Source organism: Macaca nemestrina, chromosome 3 (genome assembly GCF_043159975.1).
Source record: "Macaca nemestrina isolate mMacNem1 chromosome 3, mMacNem.hap1, whole genome shotgun sequence".
Taxonomy (NCBI): domain Eukaryota; kingdom Metazoa; phylum Chordata; class Mammalia; order Primates; family Cercopithecidae; genus Macaca; species Macaca nemestrina.
In genome coordinates, this window is record NC_092127.1 from 37,007,778 (window position 1) to 37,030,408 (window position 22,631).

At 42.0% G+C, this 22,631-nt stretch overlaps 1 protein-coding gene across 1 annotated transcript in view; it reads left to right on the forward strand.

Annotated features, from left to right (window-relative positions):
• The first annotated feature begins 281 nt into the window (after positions 1 to 281).
• LOC105463488 (transmembrane protein 154) overlaps positions 282 to 22,631 on the forward strand; it is a 54,544-nt gene continuing 32,194 nt past the window's right edge. The window contains exon 1 of the mRNA XM_011710602.2: positions 282 to 446. Coding sequence (XP_011708904.1) covers positions 383 to 446 — 64 coding nt within the window. The 5' untranslated portion in view covers positions 282 to 382. The remainder of the gene's footprint in view (positions 447 to 22,631) is intronic.

Here is a 22,631-nt window from a genome sequence, read left to right on the forward strand (position 1 = left end):
CGGAGCCTCACCTGGGGGACAAGCAAAATCACAGAGTGAGAATGCTTGTGGTCCAGGACCCCTCCCAGTCCCAGACACCGAATGACATCTGAGCAAGGGACTCTGTTGCCCCGGGGTCAGTTTCAAAAGCTGGAGGCCGAGACTCCAAAGGGCTGGAGAGGCGTGCCAACAGAATCAGTGCTTGAACAGCAACTTCTCTTTTGCAATCCTTGCTGGTCTGACAGGCTCCTGCAGAATTACATCACTTCCTAAAAAACAGGCAAACACCTCTCCTTCAAGTCAGCACCGACCCAAACAAGCAGGAAACAGGAAATGTTCACGTTTCAGGGAGGCTGCAACCCGGCGCAGCATCCTGAGCGCGCCTCCGCCGAGGCGAGCGGACATGCAGGCTCCCCGCGCAGCCCTGGTCTTCGCCCTGGTGATCGCGCTCGTTCCGGTCGGCCGGGGTAAGCCGTCTCCACTTCCCACTCCTGGGAAGGAGGATCGCAAAAGCTGGTAGGGTGCCCGAGGCTACAGAACTCTGCCGGGGAGGGTGACACCCGGAAAATCTAATCCTTTCTGTGAAAGAAGTGGAGAAAATTAGAACTCCCTTTTTTGGGGGGTGGGATGGAGGGAGGACTTCGCTTTCGCTGCAACTGTCTAATCTGGCTCCAGCTCTCTCACTTCATTTACCCCTCTTTCAGTCTTTGTCTTCTAGGATGTGTGCGTCCCTGTAATTTACTAGCCTTAATGAGCATATTAAGAAAACCATAAACTTTTTGGCAGTTTATGTAAAAAAAAAAAGAAAAGCTTCAATCTGCTGAAACAGAGACATGATTAATTTGCTTTTAATAGTGTGGGCTGAGAAGTCTGCTGGTTCCAAAATCTCCTGGAAAAACTGGGGTGTGAAAATTGACTACTAGAAAGCATACTAAAGAAACGACATAAACTTAAAAAAAAAAAAAAAGGAAACGGGAAATTATCCAAAGAGCTACCAAAGAGCTATGTGTTAGGGTACCCCCTCTAACACATCAAGTAAGGTCTTTCATCTACTTTTATTGCTCCTTGTTACTTTTACAGATTTTTTTTTTTTTTTTTGCATTGACTGTTACTAATGAAGATTTGTTTGAAAAAGTAGTATGATTGGAGCCAATCAAAGGTATTGGGAAAAACAAAATATTGAATCTCATTATTATGGGCTAAAAGCAACAACTGAGACTTGCCAGTTTCTGCAACAAGCACAAGCACCCTCAGTTGCCTCTCTTGTTGTCTCGCCCTTGGGCAAATACACTCGCTGCTCATTGTTTCTGTCAATAACACTGGCTGCTTTTAGTGTAGGGCAGTATTTCAAGCAAAAGGAAAGTTCTCAAGCTACAGTTCTTTAGATAGAATGAAGGACATCAACCACGACCTAACAGATGTGACAACTTCCTGGAGGTCAGCAGCCAGCAGCCAGCCACCCCACCCCATCAATTTCTCTCCAGGCATCTGAGTAGAAAACGAAGTGGAAGGCAAACCATTCCAGCTGAAAAGATGTCTGGTTGAAATTGAGTTTAGTGTTCAGAGTGGGTTTGGAAGTTGATGTGTTGTTTTAGGCCCAGTGTTTTGGAGCTGGAAGGAACTTGAAGGTGATGCAGCTCAAACCATATGAGGCATACAGGTGAAGAAACGGAGGTGGAAAAAGGGAGATGTCTGGGTCTTCTACTAGTCAGCTCTACTGTCTTCTACTCCAGGGTTTTTGAGCTCCTCCATGCCCCCCCGGTCCCCCCAGGGAACCAATCACTGTCTCTGCCAAGAGTTCTGGAAACTTTCCTAGTAGGGGAGCAAAGCCTAGCCATCCTCCTTCCACCTCTTCTATTGTGCAACACTGCCACAGGTGCCTCAAACACTCCCTTAATAATAATTCATCTTGCCTGAACTTTTTCTTAGCTTCTAAAAAATGATTGCATCCTAGTGTCTGCAATTCAGGAGATGCAAAAGGAGAATCCGAAGAGACTCGGTTAAAGTTCCCTTTCTGACACCTGAATCTGATCATGCACATCTTCCCCTTCAGGACCCCTCACTTATGCCCCTTCACTTGTTCCTCATTTTTGCCCCTTAGACTCTCACTGCAACCTCCCTCCCAGTGGCACCTCCTTCCGGGTGTCTTCCCACTCCATGGCTCTTGCCTATGATGAATACATTCTTTTTCCTACCTAGCGAATTCTTATATCACCTTAAAGGATAAAACTAAATGTGATCTCCTCCTTGATGTCTCCTTTCTCTGCCCCTTCCCTGCAGTTCTACTTGTACCTGCTGCTGGGCCCCCATAGACCTAAACTTCTGCTAATCACTTTGAACCATAATTGTGTCCATGCCTCCCAACTGGCTGTGAACAACTCCAGGGAAAATCCTCTGTAGTTCGTCTTTGACTTTCCAAAATCCTGTAAGGGCTCAGCATAAATTAGAAAATAATTGTTGATAAATATGAAAATCATCCCTAGAATGGATATGAGGCTGATTACAAAAAAAAAAAAAAAAAACTGATAGCTCCTGAAAACAGGTAGTGTTGGAATGTAAAGAGAAGTCAACGATGAGAAGTTGCATTTCAGTAGAGTGCAGGGATTGCCTAAATAATCCAACATGCTAATTGGGCCCTGCCGGGATTCCCAATGTCTTCAAAATGCCCACTTGCAAAAAGCTGTTTAATGAAAGCTATGACTTTGAGATGATTAGTCATGGAAAAGGTGATTCTAAATTAAAGATTTTAAAAATTAATTAATGTACACTACTTTTAGCTAATAGCGCCTGAGGCTTCAGGAGATGAGTTACTTTCTAGGTGTCACAGGTGTATTTCCTTGAATTCTTCAAAAAATACCTGGGGATGTTTGTTAGAACAATCCAACCTACTGAACGGCCTGGTGCTTTGTCTGCGAGCATACTCTGAGATGCATCCCAAATTAAGCCTTTATTAACAACAAGCAGGCAACGTGAGATAATATCTGCAGTTGCATGAGACCAGCACTGTTACCTCTGAGTCAGCGACCTCTTCTTTTATATAGATAGATAGCCTGACAGAGAATTGAGTTCTACCCCAAGAGAAATAATTCACTTGGAAGTCACCAGGAGAGAAATAAGAAAGCAGCTTTTCTGGGACTCTAATCAAATGGGTGAGCATAGTTAAAGGAAAGCTTGGGCCTGGGTGTCTTGGCCAGTGTAGGATCCTAAGAAAGTTCAAACTCAAGGAGACATTCTGCTCATGGAGTGAAGAGGGGCAGGGGGTCCCCATCTCTGTTCTTTATGCCCTGTCAGTGTCAGCTTAACACTACCAGAAAACCAAAAGCAACTTCCTAAATACCAAAAGCATGGGATTTATTAGTTGCTACAAGCAGAATTGTTGCAGAAGGGAGAGCTAAAGGGCATGAGGCAGAAACAAGGATGCTGTGACTGTTTTGGTGGCCCAACAGAGAGGAATGGGAGATTTTCTGGGCTGGTTCAGAAGAATAAGAACTACGTAAGTATTGGATGAATCTTGGCAAGGAGAGAAAGAATAGAAGAAAATACTAGCTATGTAAGTAAGGCTACACATTCTGACACTGTAGTATCTCATCTCTCATTTCAATGAACATGGCTGACATCTGCCATTTCCTGGGACAGTCCCAATTTCAAGTATTAAGAGCAATGGTAGCTAACATATATAGAACGCATTACAGTTCAGACACTGTTCTAGACGCTACATACACGAACTCATTTAATTCTCAGAACAACCTTCTAAGGTGGGCACTATTATCCCTGTTTTTACATTTGAGAAAACTGAGGCACAGAGAGGCTAAGTGACTTGCCCAAGGTCACACAGCTAATTAGTGGATCTAAGTAAGATTCTGCCTCAGGAGTCCATACTCTAACCATACTCCATACTGCCTCTGGGTTTCCAGGCTCTGCCAGGCTACTCGTCTAGTTTTGGGTTTAGAAAACTGTGGTTGTTGAAACTTTCCAGCTGTAGGTGCAGCACAGAACTCTTGGCTAGGCTTTACGGTTGCTGCATGTCAATTATAGAGCTGCATTTGTTTGCACTGGGTCAGAGACTGGCTGACAGGAAGAGGAATTATGAGAGTTGGGTTAAAACTCAGACTGCTGAGGAAGAAGGGAGGGGCTGAAAGAGGTGCAGAGTGAGCAGAAGAGAATCTGGGGATTAGCGTATTTAAGACTAGAAGCAGGAAAAACAGAATGGTGAAGCCACTGGGTAAGAGGCTTCAGGGTGTGGGAACCAGACAGAGGAAGAACAGCCTTATGTCAGGCAGTCACTGTGGGAGAGCACTACTGAGAACTGGCCATTAGGACCAAATACTCTCAGGGACTCCCCCCAAAAAAAACAGAGTGGATGAGCTTTAAAGTCCTTCTGTGTCTCAAATTTGGAATCCCAGGAAACGATAAAGATATTGACTGGAATGGGCTCAGTTTTGTAATGAAACAATGCAACTTGCAACTTGCCTATTTGTATGTAGTTTGTACCACTCTCACATGCTGGCAAAGACAGACAGGAACTCTGCACTACTGGTCTGAGGGGAGATTAGTGCAATCACCTGGATCACCTTGTCTGTCTATCTTGATGGTTGATCCATCCATTGGGCTTTTAATTTTAATCATCATTATTTGGCATTTCTAGAAAATTTGTTCTTTTTTTTTTTTTTTTTTTTTTTTTGAGACAGAGTTTTACTCTTGTTGTCCAGGCTGGAGTGCAATGGCGCCATCTTGGCTCACCTCAACCTTCGCCTCCCGGGTCCAAGCGATTCTCCTGCGTCAGCCTCCCGAGTAGCTGAGATTACAGGCATGCGCCACCACACCCGGCTAATTTTGTATTTTTAGTAGAGATAGGGTTTCTCCCTGTTGGTCAGGCTGGTGATCTGCCCTCTTCGGCCTCCCAAAGTGCTAGGATTACAAGCATGAGCCACCGCACCTGGCCTATGTGTTCTTTTTTTATACACATTGTGCTTTGGGTTTTTTTTTTCCCTTGTGTTATTTATTCCTCCTTTTATGTCATTATTTTAAACATCTTATTATCTATTTGGTAACTTTTAGCTAAAGTTTGTGTAGACATAATCTTGCTGCTTGTCATATCTGTTGCCTCACATTCATTTTTTTTTTTTTTTGAGATGGAGTCTCGCTCTACTGCCCAGGCTGGAGTGCAGTGGTGTGATCTCGGCTCACTGCAACCTCTGCTTCCTGGGTTCAAGCTGATTCTCCCGCCTCAGCCTCCCTAGTAGGTGGGATTACAGGTGCATGCCACCAAACTGGATGATTTTTGTATTTTTAGTACAGACAGGGTTTCACCATGTTGGCCAGGGTGGTCTTGAACTCCTGACTTCAGGTGATCCCCTCACCTCAGCCTCCCAAAGTGCCAGGATTACAGGCATGAGCCACCATGCCCGGCCTTGCCTCCCATTCTTGATGGAAATCCTGGGGGCCCTGAGAGCAGAACCTGATACACCGAGGATGGCTCACCCTGCTTAACAGAACCCCAAATTATCTGATCCCATCACCAAGCTACTATAAAGCGCTCTAAGCCCCAATTATTTTCGAATATAATCCCAGCTTTGTCATCACAAACTAGGATTTGGAAGAAACTGAGACAGGGGTGTGCTTACAGGAGCCCATGACTGAACCTCAGTAATTCCCAGCCTTGAATGGGAAGTGGCAGGCATCAGAGGTCAGCTTCCAAGCTGCAGGAGGAAGCAACAAAGCCTCCATGAAGGGGTAAGCTGGCAGACCAGAGCCGGCAGTGGAGCTAAGTCAGGTGCCAGAAGTAGGTAACCAAGGAGACTGAACTGATTGCCCTCAAGAAAGAAGAAAGGAGTAGAGCAATCCAAATTGAAAATCAGAGGAGGGCCCAGGTTCCACAGGTGTCAGGATGATGGCAAGATCAGCCTGGGGTAGCTGACCTGACTCTGAACTTTGCCAAAGTCATTTCAGTGACCTTTTTTTTTTTTCTTTCTTATACCGTGGTCTGAAGTTTTAGCTTTAACTCTTTTTTTTTTTTTTTTTTTTTTTTTTTGACACGGAGTCTCGCTCTGTTCCTGGGCTGGAGTGCAGTGGCCGGATCTCAGCTCACTGCAAGCTCCGCCTCCCGGGTTTACGCCATTCTCCTGCCTCAGCCTCCCGAGTAGCTGGGACTACAGGCGCCCGCCACGTCGCCCGGCTAGCTTTTTGTATTTTTTAGTAGAGACGGGGTTTCACCCTGTTAGCCAGGATGGTCTCGATCTCCTGACCTTGTGATCCGCCCGTCTCGGCCTCCCAAAGTGCTGGGATTACAGGCTTGAGCCACCGTGCCCGGCAGCTTTAACTCTTGACCCAGTGAAAGGACAGGAGCTCCCTGAAAACATTATATAGCCTGTTATGTCCCTGGGCCCACACTTTTGTTGAGGAAATCCCCACTGGTAGATATAACTCTGAATTTCAACTTCCTCTATAAGCACTTACAAATATATATATTTCCTGAGCCCTAGGCATTTTCTTGCTTTCTTGAGATTTCTTTATTCATTTAAAATATTGCTTTTTTATGTTTTATTCAGCATTTCTAGGTGTTGCACATTGGGAGAATTTTCAGGTTACCACGTTTATCAGATTATATGAAAAGGGAAATTTTTCTCTACAACCGTTCTGGAGAATAATTTGGAAATATTACATAAGCAGAATATGTTCATGCTCCACAATCCCAAGAATTGACTCCTAGCTCACTCACAAATGTGCAGTCAAAAGATATGGCTGAGGTTGTCGATGATAACATTGTTTGTAAAAATGAAAAACAAAACAAAATGAAAGCAACCTAAATGTCTATCAACAAGAGGAAAAATAAAATTTAGTGTAGTCACAGGATGAGTAGAACAGAACAAGTAAAATTAATGAAGTCCAGCCAGACGTATCAAGGTGAATCAGTCTCAAAAGTCATGTTGATATATGCATCAAATGTATCAAAAGTCATGTTCAGGAAAAAGTCAGTAAAAGATTATTATGCTGCCAGGCATGGTGGCTCACCACTGTAATCCCAGCACTTTGGGAGGCAGGGGCAGGTGGATCACTTGAGGTCAGGTGTTCGAGACTGGCTTTACCAATGTAGTGAAATTCCGTCTCTACTAAAAATACAAAAATTAGCTGGGCGTGGTGGCGCACGCCTGTAGTCCCAGCTACTCCGGAGGCTGAGGCAGAATTGCTTGAATCTGGGAGGCGGAGTTTGCAGTGAGCTGAGATTTTGCCACTTCACTCCAGCCTGGGCAATAGAGTGAGATTCTGTCTCAAAACAAATAAAGAAGTAAATAAAATTATTATGCAGAAGCGGGGTGGGAAAAAAAAGAAAAAATATATTATTATGCATAGAATAATTATATTTATTTAAACATTTTTAAACATCCAAAATTATGCTATATATTGCTTAGGGATATAGACATGTTTGAAAAGTGGGAATGATACACAGTAACTTTAGGAAAATCATTACTGATGAGTGAGGAAGAGAAATGACATCAGGGAGGGGCATAATGGGGGCTTCAATTATATCCAAAATATTGTTTCTGTCAGCGAAAACATGGTAGTCCAGGGCTCAGTAAACTAAGACCCATGGGCCAAACCCAGTCAGCTTCCTTTATTTCCAAGTCCTTGAGCTAAGATTGATTTTTATATCTGTAAATGCTTATATCTTTAATGTTTACATAAATAAGTGCTTTCCTAATAGCTGGTGTTTGCCTCTTGGTCCACAAAATCGAAAATGTTTACTCTCTAGCCTTTTAAGAGAAAGTCTGCCAACCTCTGCTCTTGTCAATATGAAAAAATTTAAGATAATTAGAGGATGAATGCCTTGTTATTTGTTAAATCATTCTCTATTCTTTTCAGTAGGTATACTTTCATAATGAAAAATAATGAGAGAGCCTGTGAGTTCTTCTCGCTCTACTCCATCTTTCTTTTTCACGTCTCCCAGCCTCTTTGAAGATGGTCAATACACCCTCATTTTCTCACATTCCATTCATTTCTCAATCCTCTGCCATGTGGCTACTGTGTCAGGTACAGATTTCAAATTGCTCTGTCTCCATCACCAGTGCCTCCTATAAGCTAAACCCAAAAGACCCATTTCTGTGCTTATTTTATGTTTTTCTGCACAGCACTTGTCCTAATTAATCAGTGATTGCAGCTCTCTTATCCTTGATCTTCATGATGCTCTTTTCTTCTGGGTCTCCTACTGTGACTCTGATTGCTTCTTTCCAGTGTTTGGTTATGGATCTTTCTCTACCACCTGCTCATTTCATGTCAATGTTCTGTTCTTTCTCACTCCTTACACCAGTCCTGGGTCATGACAACCCCTTTTTTTCCCAAGGGTTTCACTTTATCACCCAGGCTGTATAGTACAGTGGCATGATCTTGGAGTCAAGTCTCTGGGTTCAAGCAATCCTCCCACCTCAGCCTCCTGAGTAGCTGGGACTACAGGCGCATGCCACTACTCTCAGCTAATTTTTGCTTTTTTTTTTTTTTTTTTGTAGAGATAGGGTCTCTCTATGTTGCTCAGCTGGTCTTGAACTTTTGGGCTCAAGCCATCCTCCCACTTAGGCCTCCCAAAGTGCTGGGATTATAGGCGTGAGACACTGAGCCCAGCCACACCCACTTTCATCTCACTCCTGGGTTGAGGATTCCCAAATAACCACCTCCAGCCAGACCTATCTGCCCAACTCTAGACCTGTATTTTCATCACCAGGTTTCCCTGGACGTGTCACAGAGACCTTAAATTCAGTTCCAAAACAATACCCATTCTTGGCTCCCTGCCAGTTCAGACTCTTGTGGGCTCTCACCTAGGCTATTTTGTTAACTTCTTAACCAGTCTTCTTGCCTCTACTCTCATCTCCAACCCATTTTTCACATAACTTCCAGAGTAGTGGTACTGTAATAAAAATGGAATCATTTCCTCCTGTACTCATCCCTCAATGGTTCTTCATCTCCTTGAGATAGAGTCCAATTCCCTTGGCATCATTACAAGCTAATGATGAGCTGGTCTTAAGTTCCTTTCCTGCTTTACATTTGCTACGTCCTGCTTCCCACCGTGAGTCTTATAATACAGCCACTTGAGTGTGCCAAGCTCTGTCAGGCCACTGAGTTTTTCTGTATGCTGTGCCCTCAACTGTAATGCCTTTCTCTTCCCTCTTTGCTTGAAGAACTCCCAAGGTTCAATTGACTGGTCCACTCCCCTGCATCAAATACCTGAGTACCCCTTAGCCCCAAATGCAGTGAATGTCCTCCTCTCCCATGTGCTCATGAGACTTTGTATACAAACACATGATGGCTTTTATTAATCTGTATTATAATTACTGATTTGCATGCCACTGTCCCTACTTAACGGCCACTTCCCTGGGAGACAGAAGCTGGTCTCATTCACCTTCACATGCCAAAGCTTAGAATGGCGACTTGCACGTTAATAGTCACACAACAAAAGGGTAGTGGCTGACTCAATGAACGCATAAACAACATGAAATTTATCATATGCCCCAATATTTACTTGTATTTATGAGGATCTTATAATCATTTAAATAATAAAATCAAAATATAGCAATACTTGGATAAATGTTATTTTTAGTTAACTCAGTTTTATAATTTTATTCCAGAATATTAGCTAACTATCCCAAATCTTTTATTTAGTTAGTTAGTTACTTTATTTTATTTTTATTTTTTGAGATGGAGTCTTGCTCTGTTGCCCAGGCTGGAGTGTAGTGGTGCTGCTCCTGCAACCTCCAACTCCTGGGTTCAAGCGATTCTCCTGCCTCAGCCTCCCGAGTAGTTGGGATTACAAGCCCTGCTCATTTTTTTGTATTTTCAGTAGAGACGGGGTTGTATCATGTTGGCCAGGCTGGTCTCGAACTCCTGATCTCAAGTAATCCACCCTCTTCGGCCTCCCAAAGTGCTGGGATTACAGATTACAGGCGTGAGCCACTGCACCCGGCCTCCCAAATCTTTTAATGTATGAACAGTTCACTTCTGTCCCTTGAAACTAAAACAATGATTGCGCTCCGCACCCGCCAGCCTTCCTGGAGAGAATACTGTGTAGCTGCAGAGAAAATGTTTTTACCCACCTTCTGAAAATACAAACACAAGTTCAGACCCAGAAAAATACACATTAAGTGGCAAAATTATTTACAGAAAGGACACACAGTTACAAGCAATTTGGGGAGACATTTGAAAGGAAAACAAAGGAAATACAAGTTCCATAGATACTTAACTTCAAGCCAGTAAGAGCTGATTTGATAACTTTAAAAATAACTAAACTTTGTGTAAGATAAAACTCATGGGAAAATCTACTTCAGTAGTTGAGGAAAAACACAGAAATATTTCCTGAGTAACTAAAGAAGGTGCTTAACAGAAGAGTTACCTAACAGAACAGTATTCTGGTCGTTGTTCTGGCTTCTTTTCCTTAAAACCAATAAATCTAGTTTGTTTTTGAATTTTGTTTTATGTTTCATATGAGTTTAAACCATCGTTGTTATTTTCTACTTCACACTACATTATAATTTTCAGAAACGGGATTCCAATGGTTGCCAAGGTTTGTTGACATGTTATTATCATTCCCTGACAACACTAAATTCATTCATTTAAAAATTGATTTATTCTTTTCTAAGACTTATACTTGTTTGCTTATTTGTTTATGATTAAGATTGCCAAATTTAGCAAATAAAAATATAGGACAACCAGTTAAATGTGAATTTCAGATAAGCAATGCTTTTCTTTAGTATAAGGATGTCCTTTACAATTTAGTATAAATATTTAGTACAAATATTACACGGGACATACTAATACTAAAAATGTTTCATTGTTTATCTGATACTCAAATTTAACTAGGCATCCTGTATTTTATCCAGTAATTTTATCTGGGATTGTGATTATCTTTTATCAAGCAAAGACCATCTCTGTGTTGGTTCTGGTTCATCACTAAGGTCATAGATATGTTGGTTATGTACAGCTACATGTTAGAATTATACTTAGGCTGAGTCCTAGATCAACCATTCAAATAAAAAGAGACCATTTCTGAAAAAAAATACTGATAATTACATAGAATAAAACCAGGAATTCAAGAGTAGATCAACTTTTTAAAAATCTATGAACGTAATCACATTAACAACTATGTTAGGAAAAAATAATAAGTTTGTATTAATAAATGCACAAGAGAAGTTGACAAAGAGAGTGAGACTAGCACCACATCAATAGCTCCAGCCACGATACTAAAATTCAAAGTGCTTGAGCATTGGAGACTGTTCAGGATGGAAAGACAGGATTGATTCTCTTTGAAGGTAAAATAGGACCAGAAGCCCAGTGGCTTTAGGGACCTGTTCAGGGTTTAGCTGATTCAAGGAAATGGGATGCATGATTCTGCTCCCTTCACACAGCACTTCAAAACCTCAGCAACTTGTTTCCTTCTTCAGCCTCTTGTAGGAAAGCACCAAACGCTGTTGCTCCTGTGCTCCTGCTTAGGCTGGCGATGGGGACTCTGGTGCACATCCTCTCCCTGTTGTTCCTCCTTCACTCTTGGTGGCAACCAAGCCCCTGGGGTGGGAGCCCACAGTGTTCCCTGGCTTCCTGTTCTTTAACTTATCAAGCACTCACCTACCAGTTATTATTTTGTTTGTCTCTGTCTTCCAGTTTTTCTCTCTGGCAGTGCTGAGCTGGTGCTGAGCTGAGCAAGGAGTGGGATGCCCATGAACCCCAGGAAACAGCCCCTCACCTGTGGAAAGGGGTGGCGGTGTCTTCCCACCCTGTCTCAGAGGCCAGGGAGACGGCAGATAAAGTCTTGAGGCCAGGGCATGGCTGGGAGTGTCTGTTTTCAAGTTACTCTTTTCAATTGCAATTTTGAAATTGGCCCTTGAAAAGAAGAAATATAATAAAATAAATAGAAATAAAATAAAAATAGGAAAGTATTCAGTTTGGCAATAACTATCATTTAACAATCCCTTTTTTTTAATTTCAAAGCACTTTCATGTCGCTTATCTCATTTATGGTATGAAGAACTTTTTTAAGGTTTTAAAATGTATTTGTATTCTGTCTCATAAAAATACACATTCTTTAAAACTGCCAGGTGCTACAGGCCACTGTAGGAATCCAGTGTATAAAAAGATAGTCAGGTGGTCAAACATGCAGCTTCCCCAAGTGAGTGACTTTAAACCAGAAACAGCTTTAGGGCCTGAGAAAATCTGATTAAATGTGAGCAAGCTTTCTCTTAAAAAGACATCAAAATAAAAGTTGAAAATGAAAAAGACATCAGAACATTGTGGGTCTCGCCATTGTAAAACATGTGTTAATCTGATAGTAAATTACAATTGCAGGTGTGCTTCTCAATTTAAGGAGGTAAAAATACAACACAGCCTCACAAGTAATTTCCCAGAGCAGACTACTGGCTGAAAGTGTTTTACCAGACAACCTCCTCAAAACTAGAAAAAAGCATCCTTTCTTTATATTCTTTTGATGAAAGGCATCATCACCTCTAGTTATCTGGTGGCTGAAGAGAAAAAGTGTACAAAACACAGGCATTGCTTGATGATCTCAAATACCTTCCTGTACTTACAAGCTGCCATTAACCTCCAATGCTTCTGCCTTGTATCTGTTCAACCACCTATTTATTCTGTCCATATCTTCTACAAGTAAATTAGTCAGAAAAAAAAAACATATTAGGTGAAGACTTTCACTTAATAAAATTGGCAAATATGCAGAACAACTGAGCTTGTAAGAAAACAGCAATCCCTCCTCTCATTGAGTCCTGCTCCCAGAGAGAATCAAGTCACCTGACCTTTACATGGGGGCAAATGCGTGAACCACCCTCATTGCTCCTGCCAAAAAAACTATAAGCATGAAATTTCATCATTTAGGATGCATAAGTTGTTATTAAGCAATTCCTGAATTCCCTAGTATGTTTGAAAAATTTAGATAGCTTTTTGAGAGAAAACCACTTTAGATTTCTGTTTCTTTGTGACTAGAGATACACCGTGTATGTATGACTGAAAGGAAGTTGTTAGGGGAAGGAGGAGATCAAACTCTGGAGAAAAACGTGAGAGCGTGACTGGCAATTTCACCACAGACCCACCAGGCCTATTGGACATTACCTTCAGTCATTCCTTCCACACACAGCAGATGGGGTTGCAGGTGCTGGGGATACGTTCTAAACAGTGAAGGAGACAGATGGCAGACAAGCACACAAATGAAGTAATTCCAGATAATAAACAATAAGTTAGTATCATTTGGAAATGAAGTAAACTAGAGAAAAGTGCAGAGCGCTTCAGAGCAGCATCTGTAGTCCATGAACATCAGTGTCCTCATAGCACTGTCTGCAGTCCACGAGCAATGGTGTCCCAGCACCACCATCTATGGTCTGTGAGCATTGGTGTCCCAGCACCACTGTCTGTGGTCCACAAGCAATGGTGTCCCAGCACCACCATCTATGGTCTGTGAGCATTGGTGTCCCAGCACCACTGTCTGTGGTCCATGAGCAATGGTGTCCCAGCACCACCATCTATGGTCTGTGAGCATTGGTGTCCCAGCACCACTGTCTGTGGTCCATGAGCAACAGTGTCCCAGTGGTGTCATCCCTCCACTTGCAGTTAGTGTCTCTATGCAAACACAGCCTCCCACAGCCAGGCTGTGTCCTGAAGAGTCTGGCATGGTTACTCTCATTTTAGTTCCATTCTGTTCCTGACCACATCACAATCAGATTCCACAGATGCTGAACAATTGATTTTTAAAAAGAGATCAACTGAAGAGTTAAACTATTTAATGGTGCATACTCCATTAATGTTGTTCCCAAAGGCTTCTGTGTAGGGTTCTCTAATCACATTTAAAACTAATGAGGACTGTCTTCATGAACAATAGCAAATTAAAATAAAGTCCACTCAGTTATTATTGAACTCAGTAATTCTCAACCTAACATACATACTTACTGCAGTTATTTGGGGAGCTTTTAAGAAATACTGTTACCCAGGCCAACCCCTCAGATATTCTCAAATAACTAATTTAGTTAGGGCTTAAAAACTTCCCAGGTGATGCTGATGCGCAGTAAATGTGGAGAACAACAACAGGTGTGACTGATAATTAGACACAACTAAATGAGATTGTTTGAGCAACTTCAACCGGTATGACCTGCAGACCAGCAGCATCAGCACAACCTAATTACTTGCTAAAAATGCAAATTCTGGTAGGGCTTAGTGGCTCATGCCTGTAATCCTAGCACTTTGGGAGGCTGAAGCAGGAGGATTGCTTGAGACCATTAGTTTGAGGCCAGCCTGGGTAACAAAGCGAGACTCCCTGTCTCTACAAATAATACAAAAATTAGTCAGGCGTGGTGGCGCACGTCTGTAGTCCCACCTACTTGGTGGGCTGAGGTGGGAGGATTGCTTGAGCCCAGGAGTGCCAGGCTGCAGTGAGCCATGTTCATACCACTGCACTGCAGGCTGGGCAACCGAGTGAGACCCTGTCTCAAAAAAAAAAAAAAAAAGCAAATTCTTGGGCCCCCTTCCAGACCTATTACATCAGAAAGTATAAGACTATGCCCAGCAGTCTATGCTTTAAGAACCCCTGTAGGTGTTTCCAATACACACTGAGGTTTGAGGACCACTGGCTTAAAGCACCAACCAAAGCTATTGCTGATAGTTGTTCTATTAGCAATAACATTTTCTGGATATGCAGGGTTTAAACCCTGGCATGCATCTCTCAATTCAGACTTATTCGGGATGGTTTGATGGTCACAGTACTCTCTCAGTGTGCCCTAGCTAGACTCTTCCAGGTTCTTGAGACTTCAGTGATGATTTTTAAGCTACTGTGTTCTGATGATAGAGTTGGCAGCTGCTAGGCAAGCCTTTGGCACCCAACTCCTTGACCTCTGATTCTTCTCAAATTCACCAAGGAGCATGGAGAACAATGATTTGGTATGGCTCAGGGGAGGCCAGAAGTGGGCAGGGTCTGGAGAAGTGAGTCTCAACTTCAGCTGCATCCTGGAGCCACAAGGAAAACTGTAAAAATTATTGAGGCCTGGGTTCTACCCCTAAATATTTTGATTGATTGATATTTAGAACAGGGTCTTGCTCTGTTACCCAGGCTAGAGTGCAGTGGTGTGATCATAGCTCACACAGCCTTGGACTGGACTCAAGTGATCCTCCTGCTTCGGCCTCCCTAGAAGCTGTACCCTCAGGTATGTTGATGTAATAAGTTTGCGGTATGGTGTGGGCATCAGGTTATTGGAAGATGCCTCAGTGATTCTATGTGCAGACTAGGCTGAGAACCACTGGAAGATTTCTTGGTTTGTTTTTCTCTCCTCCTTCTAACGCTAATCAGGCTCTTCATTGTATACCGAGGTACAGGAGAGAATGAAAAGGAGTCAGGCTTTTGGGTGTGCTTTCTTGATCATCCTGAAATTCAAACTTGTCAGTTACCCCACAAAGCAGGGAAGAGTTTGAAGCCTTGACATCTGACATGTATTCTTTCATTTCACCATCTTAACTATAACATTGTTTAAATAATTGGTGTATGGAGTTCACATAATTGACAAATGAAAGAATGGGGCATCTGACTGTGGTCCAACATACTTCATGACATCCTGAGTTTAGTAGCATTCTCTTGTCATTGTTTTATTTCACATTGTATTATTAGTGTGACAGTCTTTCAGTCAGTTTATAATACTTTCTTCTTCTTCTAACTTTAAAAGCTAGAGCTTGGTTGCACTTTTTTAAAACATATTTCTGTGTTAATTAAGCTTTTTAAAAAAATTTTACTTTAAGTTCCAGTGTGCAGGTTTGTTACATAGGTATATGTGTGCCATGGCGGTTTGCTGCACCTATCAACCCATCATATAGGTTTTAAGCCCCGCATACATTAGGTATTTGTCCTAATGCTCTCCCTCCCCTTGCACCCCAACCCCTGACAGGCCCCAGTGTGTGATGTTCCCCTCCATGTGTCCATGTGTTCTCATTGTTCAACTCCCACTTATGAGTGAGAACATTTGGTGTCTGGTTTTCTGTTCCTGTGTTAGTTTGCTGAGAATGATGGCTTCCAGCTTCATCCATGTCCCTGCAAAGGGCATGATCTCATTCCTTTTTATGGTTGCATAGTATTCCATGGTGTATATGTACCACATTTTCTTTATCCAGTCTATCACTGGTGGGCATTTGGGTTGGTTCCATGTCTCTGCTATTGTAAATAGCGCACATACGTGTTGGTTGCACATTTGTTTCACTTTCAGAAAAAGAGAAGTTAGCTAGTTTGCTTCCCTGAGAAGCAGAGTCATTTCCATTTAGTGATGATGCCCTGAGCAGGGATAATGGGGATGTTGTGCTGCCCAGCTGTTGGGGCTGCCAGGTGTTACCTCAAACATTTCTTCCCACTTATAAAGATTTCCCCAGACATCCTCACCAGATGTGTGAAAGATGAGTCCCAGATGTGTTTGCGTGAATATTGTCAGTATTTGTAAGTGATTCTGTACACTGTGCAGTTCATTATCGAGTGATCTTAAGATTTTTGGATTAACAATAAAGTGAAGTATTGCAGCTTAGTTTCATCATTCACATGACTGACCACTTCCATTATCTCTTTAAAATGCTACATTATCTGAGCACAGAGAAAGATAAATGGTGAAATGGAGGGAGACTTCCTGAGAGAGTTTGTGTTGGGGTCACTTGAGATGACTGTGACTTGGCCACCTAACAGGAGGGACTTCTGCCAAATCTGCAGCTTATGAGGCCAGCAGCCTCGGCCCTCATACCCCGTGATCACGCCCATGCAGGGCGTGAAGCCACGCAAGACTGATCTTCACACACTTTTCTGCTTCTAACCTGTTGTCTTCCTTATTTCTTCTCTTCTATTCTTTTGCTTGTTAATGCCTCTCTCTTTGCCCTCTCACCCTGTGTCCTATCCCTGTCTTCTGCAGCTTTGCTAGTTTTACCTGTAGCCCCACCTCTTTTACCCTGAAATATGCCCAAATTTAGATAAGGAAGTAAAGCAGCAGTAAAATGAGGAAGTTATACCAGGCAGATTAACCTTCTGGGGAACAGCAGAGAAACAGGCAAGTACAGAGATGGGGGAAAGAGAACAGGTGATGGATGAAGAAAATAACAAGGACACAAATACGGGGCCTGTGTGTGGTGCTTTATGGCTCCTAAAGCATTTTCACAGTTCTTATTTCATTTACTTTCATGCAAACGCTATGGGCTAGACAGAGCAGAAGGCCTACTTTTTTGACTTTTAGGAAATGGAGAATTAGAGAGGGAGGGAATTCTTCCCAGGCCCCAAGGGTGCAGAGGGCAGCAGCCAGTCTGAAGCCCAGCTATTCTGAATTCAAATCCTGTCTTCCTTCCGCGATGCCATGGTTACGTCCTTGGAGTCCTGGAGCACAGCACAGGAAGTACCCTGCATGTTCTGGAGGGTTCATCTCCAGACTTATGTCCTGAAAGAGAGTTCTGCCTTCCTTCACGGTGGCTGGACTCCCAAGGTTGTAAAAGGTCACTTTCACCCAAGAAGCCCAGGATGCCGCCCGCAGGAAATCTCCGTGGATGATTATGGGCCTTAGTGAGTGTTTCTTTAAAAAGGCTGTAGCCCCACAAGGGGTGTGTGAGGCTGTACAGTGGTTTTAGAGGGCCTCATGTGCACTGGATTAAGAGTGGCTATTAACCCATAGGCCATGGGAGGGACACCTCTCATGTTTTTGGGGAAAATCCCTCAAGCTGCCCTCTGCATCCATACTTGTATGGCCTTTGGCACCGCCTCTGTTTTCCACCTTGTCATTGTACACTTCTGATTTTCTACCTAACTCTTACCCTTGTCACCTTGGCAACCTGCTCCTGGCTGCTGATCTGATTCTATGGCTCATCTTTGTTTGCCAGTCCCCCTTCTGATGACATCTGATTCCTCCCTGCACAGACTCTTGGAACTGGTCCCCCGTGTTTTCAACTTTCCTCCCTTTGACATCCCAGACTCCCTGCACACTCGGTTCTTCCCTTAGTTTCTGCCAATTCTCATTATGTGAAAACTGGAGTACTAGGGTTGTCTTAGAGAATTTTTCAGGTCAGACCACCAAGAGTAGTTTGATGCTGTGCCCCCTTACCCTGCACCTAACACCCTCTCATGCTCTCCCCATTTTTAGACACACTGTAGAACGTGCTTGCCTGCGTGCAAACTGAAGGATGAACAGAGAGGTTTATTGCAGTATTGTTGGAAACACAACAGAACCTAAATCTCTATCAATAGGAATAGATTATAATACATTCAAATAATGGGGAAAAAAAGCTCTCTATACAGTTGTGGAATGATCTTCAAGGTAAAATTTTAAGTGAGAAAAGCAAGGGGCAGAAAGTATATAAATTGTGCTACCATTTGTGTTAAAAACAGAAAACAGGAAACGACACTTATACTTGTATATGCATAGAGTTTCTCTCAAAGGAGCAGAAACGGTGGTTACTTCTGGGGAAGGAAACTGAGTCGCTTGGGGAAACGGTGGTAGTGAAGCTTCCTTTCTGAACTAAGCACCATGTGCAGATTACCTATTCAAAAACTTTACTTAAAAACAAGGTAGACACTTTGGAATCAACAGAGATGTGGAAATAGGTGGGACCTTGGGGATCACTCCTTAGTTGTACAGATTAGAGCATTAAGTCATTAAGGAAAAAGTAAATTGTCCAAATTCTGTAAGTACGAAGTGGCAGAGCTATGTCCAGACCCTCATCTGTTATTTGTCACCTATGCTTGAGGAAATGCACCTTCAAAACCCAATAGAAATTAACAATGTAAATGACAGGATTGCATCCCAGGGCAAGACATTCAAGATTCAGTTTCTTCATCTGTAAAATGTGGACAATAAAGTTGTGAAGATCGAATTAGATAGCACATGTTTATCCTAGTAGCTAGCATTCAATACATCCCAGTTATTGTTATTTATTATTTTGAAGCTATCTTAGAGTTGGGGAGAGAAAGAGAGAGAGAGAGAGAGAGAGAGAGAGAGACAGAGGAGAGAGAACAAGAACAATCCCTTGATTCTCATTTATTTAAATAGCCACTAGAGAATCTGAGAGCAAATGATGCTTAATGCAGGAAACATACATGAGGGCATGTGGGAGGGGGGCATTGCAGAGAGAACTTTCAGCCTCTTTAACTCCACCTTCCACCACCAAGGGCCACCTGTGAACAGCATTGTCTCATGCTGAAAAGTAAATGTACACAGGCCAGGACCATCTGGTATGCTTCTCTCCATTTCTCTTTTATTCTCGATTGTCTAGATGTCCCCATTATTCTTGTTAGCTTGTTTCCTTTCCTATTTTCTCTCTTCCCGGGGCCACGGGTCAAATGGTGACTAAGAGTGCAAAGCGTTCTTCTGGGGACTTCGTTCACCTTCCTCAGAGAGGCACTGAAAAGACCCTGTCCTTCTGGGCAGCTTGGCTGGGAGCGCATCGGAGCTGAGGAGCCTTAGCAAGGGCCCCAGTAAAGCCGAGGTTTCTGGGAACCCTTTCCTCTGTCCTGCCTTGTGCCAGACAGCCACCTCCTAGGATAGGCGGAGGAATGGGAGCAGGGGGTTCCCTCTCATTCACCACTTTACGCCAAACTTTATGATTTGCAAGCATCGCATTCCTCCCTGAGGGAGGGACAACACAGTGTGGGGTTATAAGCTCTGGTTCTGCCATTGGCCCCCTGGTTTCAAATCATCACTCCTCCATGTGAGCTCTGTGATCTTGGGCAAGTTGTGTAGCCTCTTTGCCCTAGTGTCTATCTGAACAAATGGTGAGGACAAAATGAGATAATCCGGGTACCAGGCAGAGCACAGAGATTGGTTCTTAGTAAATTCTCAAAAAAAGGTGCTGAAATATTAGCAGCAGCTACAGTATTCATAGAAGTAACCAAAGGAAGTAAAGTGAGGGGGGACGGGGTCTGGATACTCAAGGAAGGTTCACTGACCTCTAGGTATAAGGATTATCACCACCAGCTGCACCAACCACCAACCCCATTCCCCACCCCACACCCAACCTCATCCTACCCATATGTACCAGTCTTCACTGGCTGAGGTCACCAGTGAAAGATGCTGTTTGATCTGGCTGCAGTAGTTCTCCAAGCAGAATCATTTTAATGAGGAGGTTTTCTGGAAGACAAATGTCATTTACTAGTCCAGGTTGATACATGACATATCAAAGGCTTTAACATATATGTAAATACATTATTGACTCACCCAATTTTAAAGACATATAGAGTAGTCCCCCCTTATCCACAGTTTTGTTTTTCATGATTTCAGTTACCCATGGTCAACCGTGGCTAAAAATAGTATAGTACAATAAGATATTTTGAGAGCGAGATCACATGCACATACTTTTATTATAGTATATTGTAGTAATTGTTCTATTTTATTACTAGTTATTGTTCATTGCTTACTGGGCCTAATTTACAAAACTAAGCTTTATCATAGGTGTGTTTAGAAAAAAACACAGTGTATGTGGGGTTTAGTTCTACCCATAATTTCAGGCATCTTCTGGGGCCTTGAAACATGTTGCCCTTGGATAATGGGGGACTACTGTAAATGTAGGACAAAGTCGCTTAACTCAGAAGGCAGAGATCAATAAGTGGTAGATTTTTACTGATACATAATATTTTACATACTTATAGGGCACATGTGTATTTTTTGTTACATGGATAGAATCTATAATGATCAAGTCAGTGTATTTGGGGTAGCCATCACTTTGAGTATTTATCATTTCTGTGTGCTGAGAACATTTCAAGTCCCATCTTCTAGCTACTTTGAAATATAAAATATATTATTGTTAACTACAGTCATCCTACTCTACTATTGAGCATTATAACTTACACTGTCTATCTAACTGTATGTTTCTACCCATTAACTACCCTCTCTTCTTCCCCTGCTCTTACCCACACGCCCTTCCCAGCCTCTGGTATTTATAATTCTACTCTCTACCTTCATAAGATCAACTTTTTAAGCTACCACATATGAACAAGAACATAAGGTATTTGTCTTTCTGTGCCTGTCTTATTTTACTTAAAATAATGACCTCCAGCTCTATCTATGTTTCAGCGTAAGACATGATTTCATTCTTTTTTATGGCTGAATAGTATTCCATTGTGTATATATACCACATTTTCTTTATCCATTCATCTGCTGATAGATACTTCGGTTGGTTTCATATCTTGGCTATTGTGAATAGTGCTGCAATGAACATGCGAGTGCAATTATTCCTTTGATATACTAATTTATTTTCCTTTGGATAAATATCCCGTAGTGAGATTGCGGATTGTGTGGTAGTTCTATTGTTAGTTTTTTGAGAAATTGCCATACTGTTTTCCATAGTGGCTGTACTAATTTACATTCCCACCAACAGTGTGTAAGAGTTCCCTTATCTCTGCATTCTTGCCAGCATCTACTGCTTCTGCCTTTTCAACAATAACCTTTTATTTTCTTTTCTTTTGAGATGGAATCTTGCTCTGTCACCCAGGCTGGAGTGCAGTGGTGTGATCTCAGTTCACTGCAACCTCTAGCTCCTGGGTTGAAGTGATCCTCCTGCCTCAGCCTCCCAAGTAGCTGGAACTACAGACGTGTGCCGCCATGCCCAGCTAGTTTTTATATTTTTAGTAGAGCTAAAAATTTTGTATTTTTAGCTGTCCAGGCTGGTCTCAAACTCCTGACCTCAGGTGATCCTCCTGCCTTGACCTCCAAAAATGCTGAGATTATAGGTATAAGCCACTGTGCCCAAAAATAACCATTCAATGAGATAATAGCTCATCATAGTATTGTTTATTTTTTGTTTGTTTGTTTTTAGTCTATTTCATTTAGTTCTCTCTGATCTTTATTATTTCTTTCCTTCTACTAATTTTGGATTTGATTTGCTCTTGCTTTTCTAGTTCCTTGAAATGCATCACTAGATTGTCTACTTAAAATCTTTCTACTTCTTTGATATAGGTAGTTACTATAAACTTACCTCTGAGCACTGCTTTTGCTATATACCATAGGTTTTAGTATGGTGTGTTTCCATTTTTATTTGTTTCAAGCCTTTTTTAAAAATTTCCTATTTAATTTCCATGTACTTGTATAGTCTCTAAAGTTCTTCTTGTTATTGACTTGTAGTTTTATTCCATTGTGGTCTGAGAAGATATTTGATATGATATCAATTTTTAAAAATGTGTTGAGCTTGTTTTGTGTTCTAACATTGTTTATCCTGGAAAATGTTCCATGTGTTGATGAGAAGAATGTATATTCTGGCACTGTTTGATGAAATGTTCTGTAAATGTTCTTTTAGGTCCATTTGGTGTAAGGTGCCATTTAAATCCAATGTTCCTTTGTTATTGTTTTTTATTATCTAGATGATCTGTTTAATGCTGAGAGTGGGTGTTCTATTTCTCAACTCTTGTATTAGACTCTACCTATCCCTTTAGATCTAATAATATTTGCTTTATATATCTGGGTGCTCCCAATGTTAGGTGCATATATGTTTAGAATTGCTATATTCTCTTGCTGAATGTATCACTTTATTATTATATAATGACCTTTTTGTCTATTTCTTCCGTTTTTGACTTGAAGTCTGTTTTATTTGACATAAGTATAGCTACTCATGCTTGCTTTTGGCTTCTGTTTGTATGGAATATCTTTTCCCATCCCTTTACTTTCAGTCTATGTGTATCTTTATAGGCGA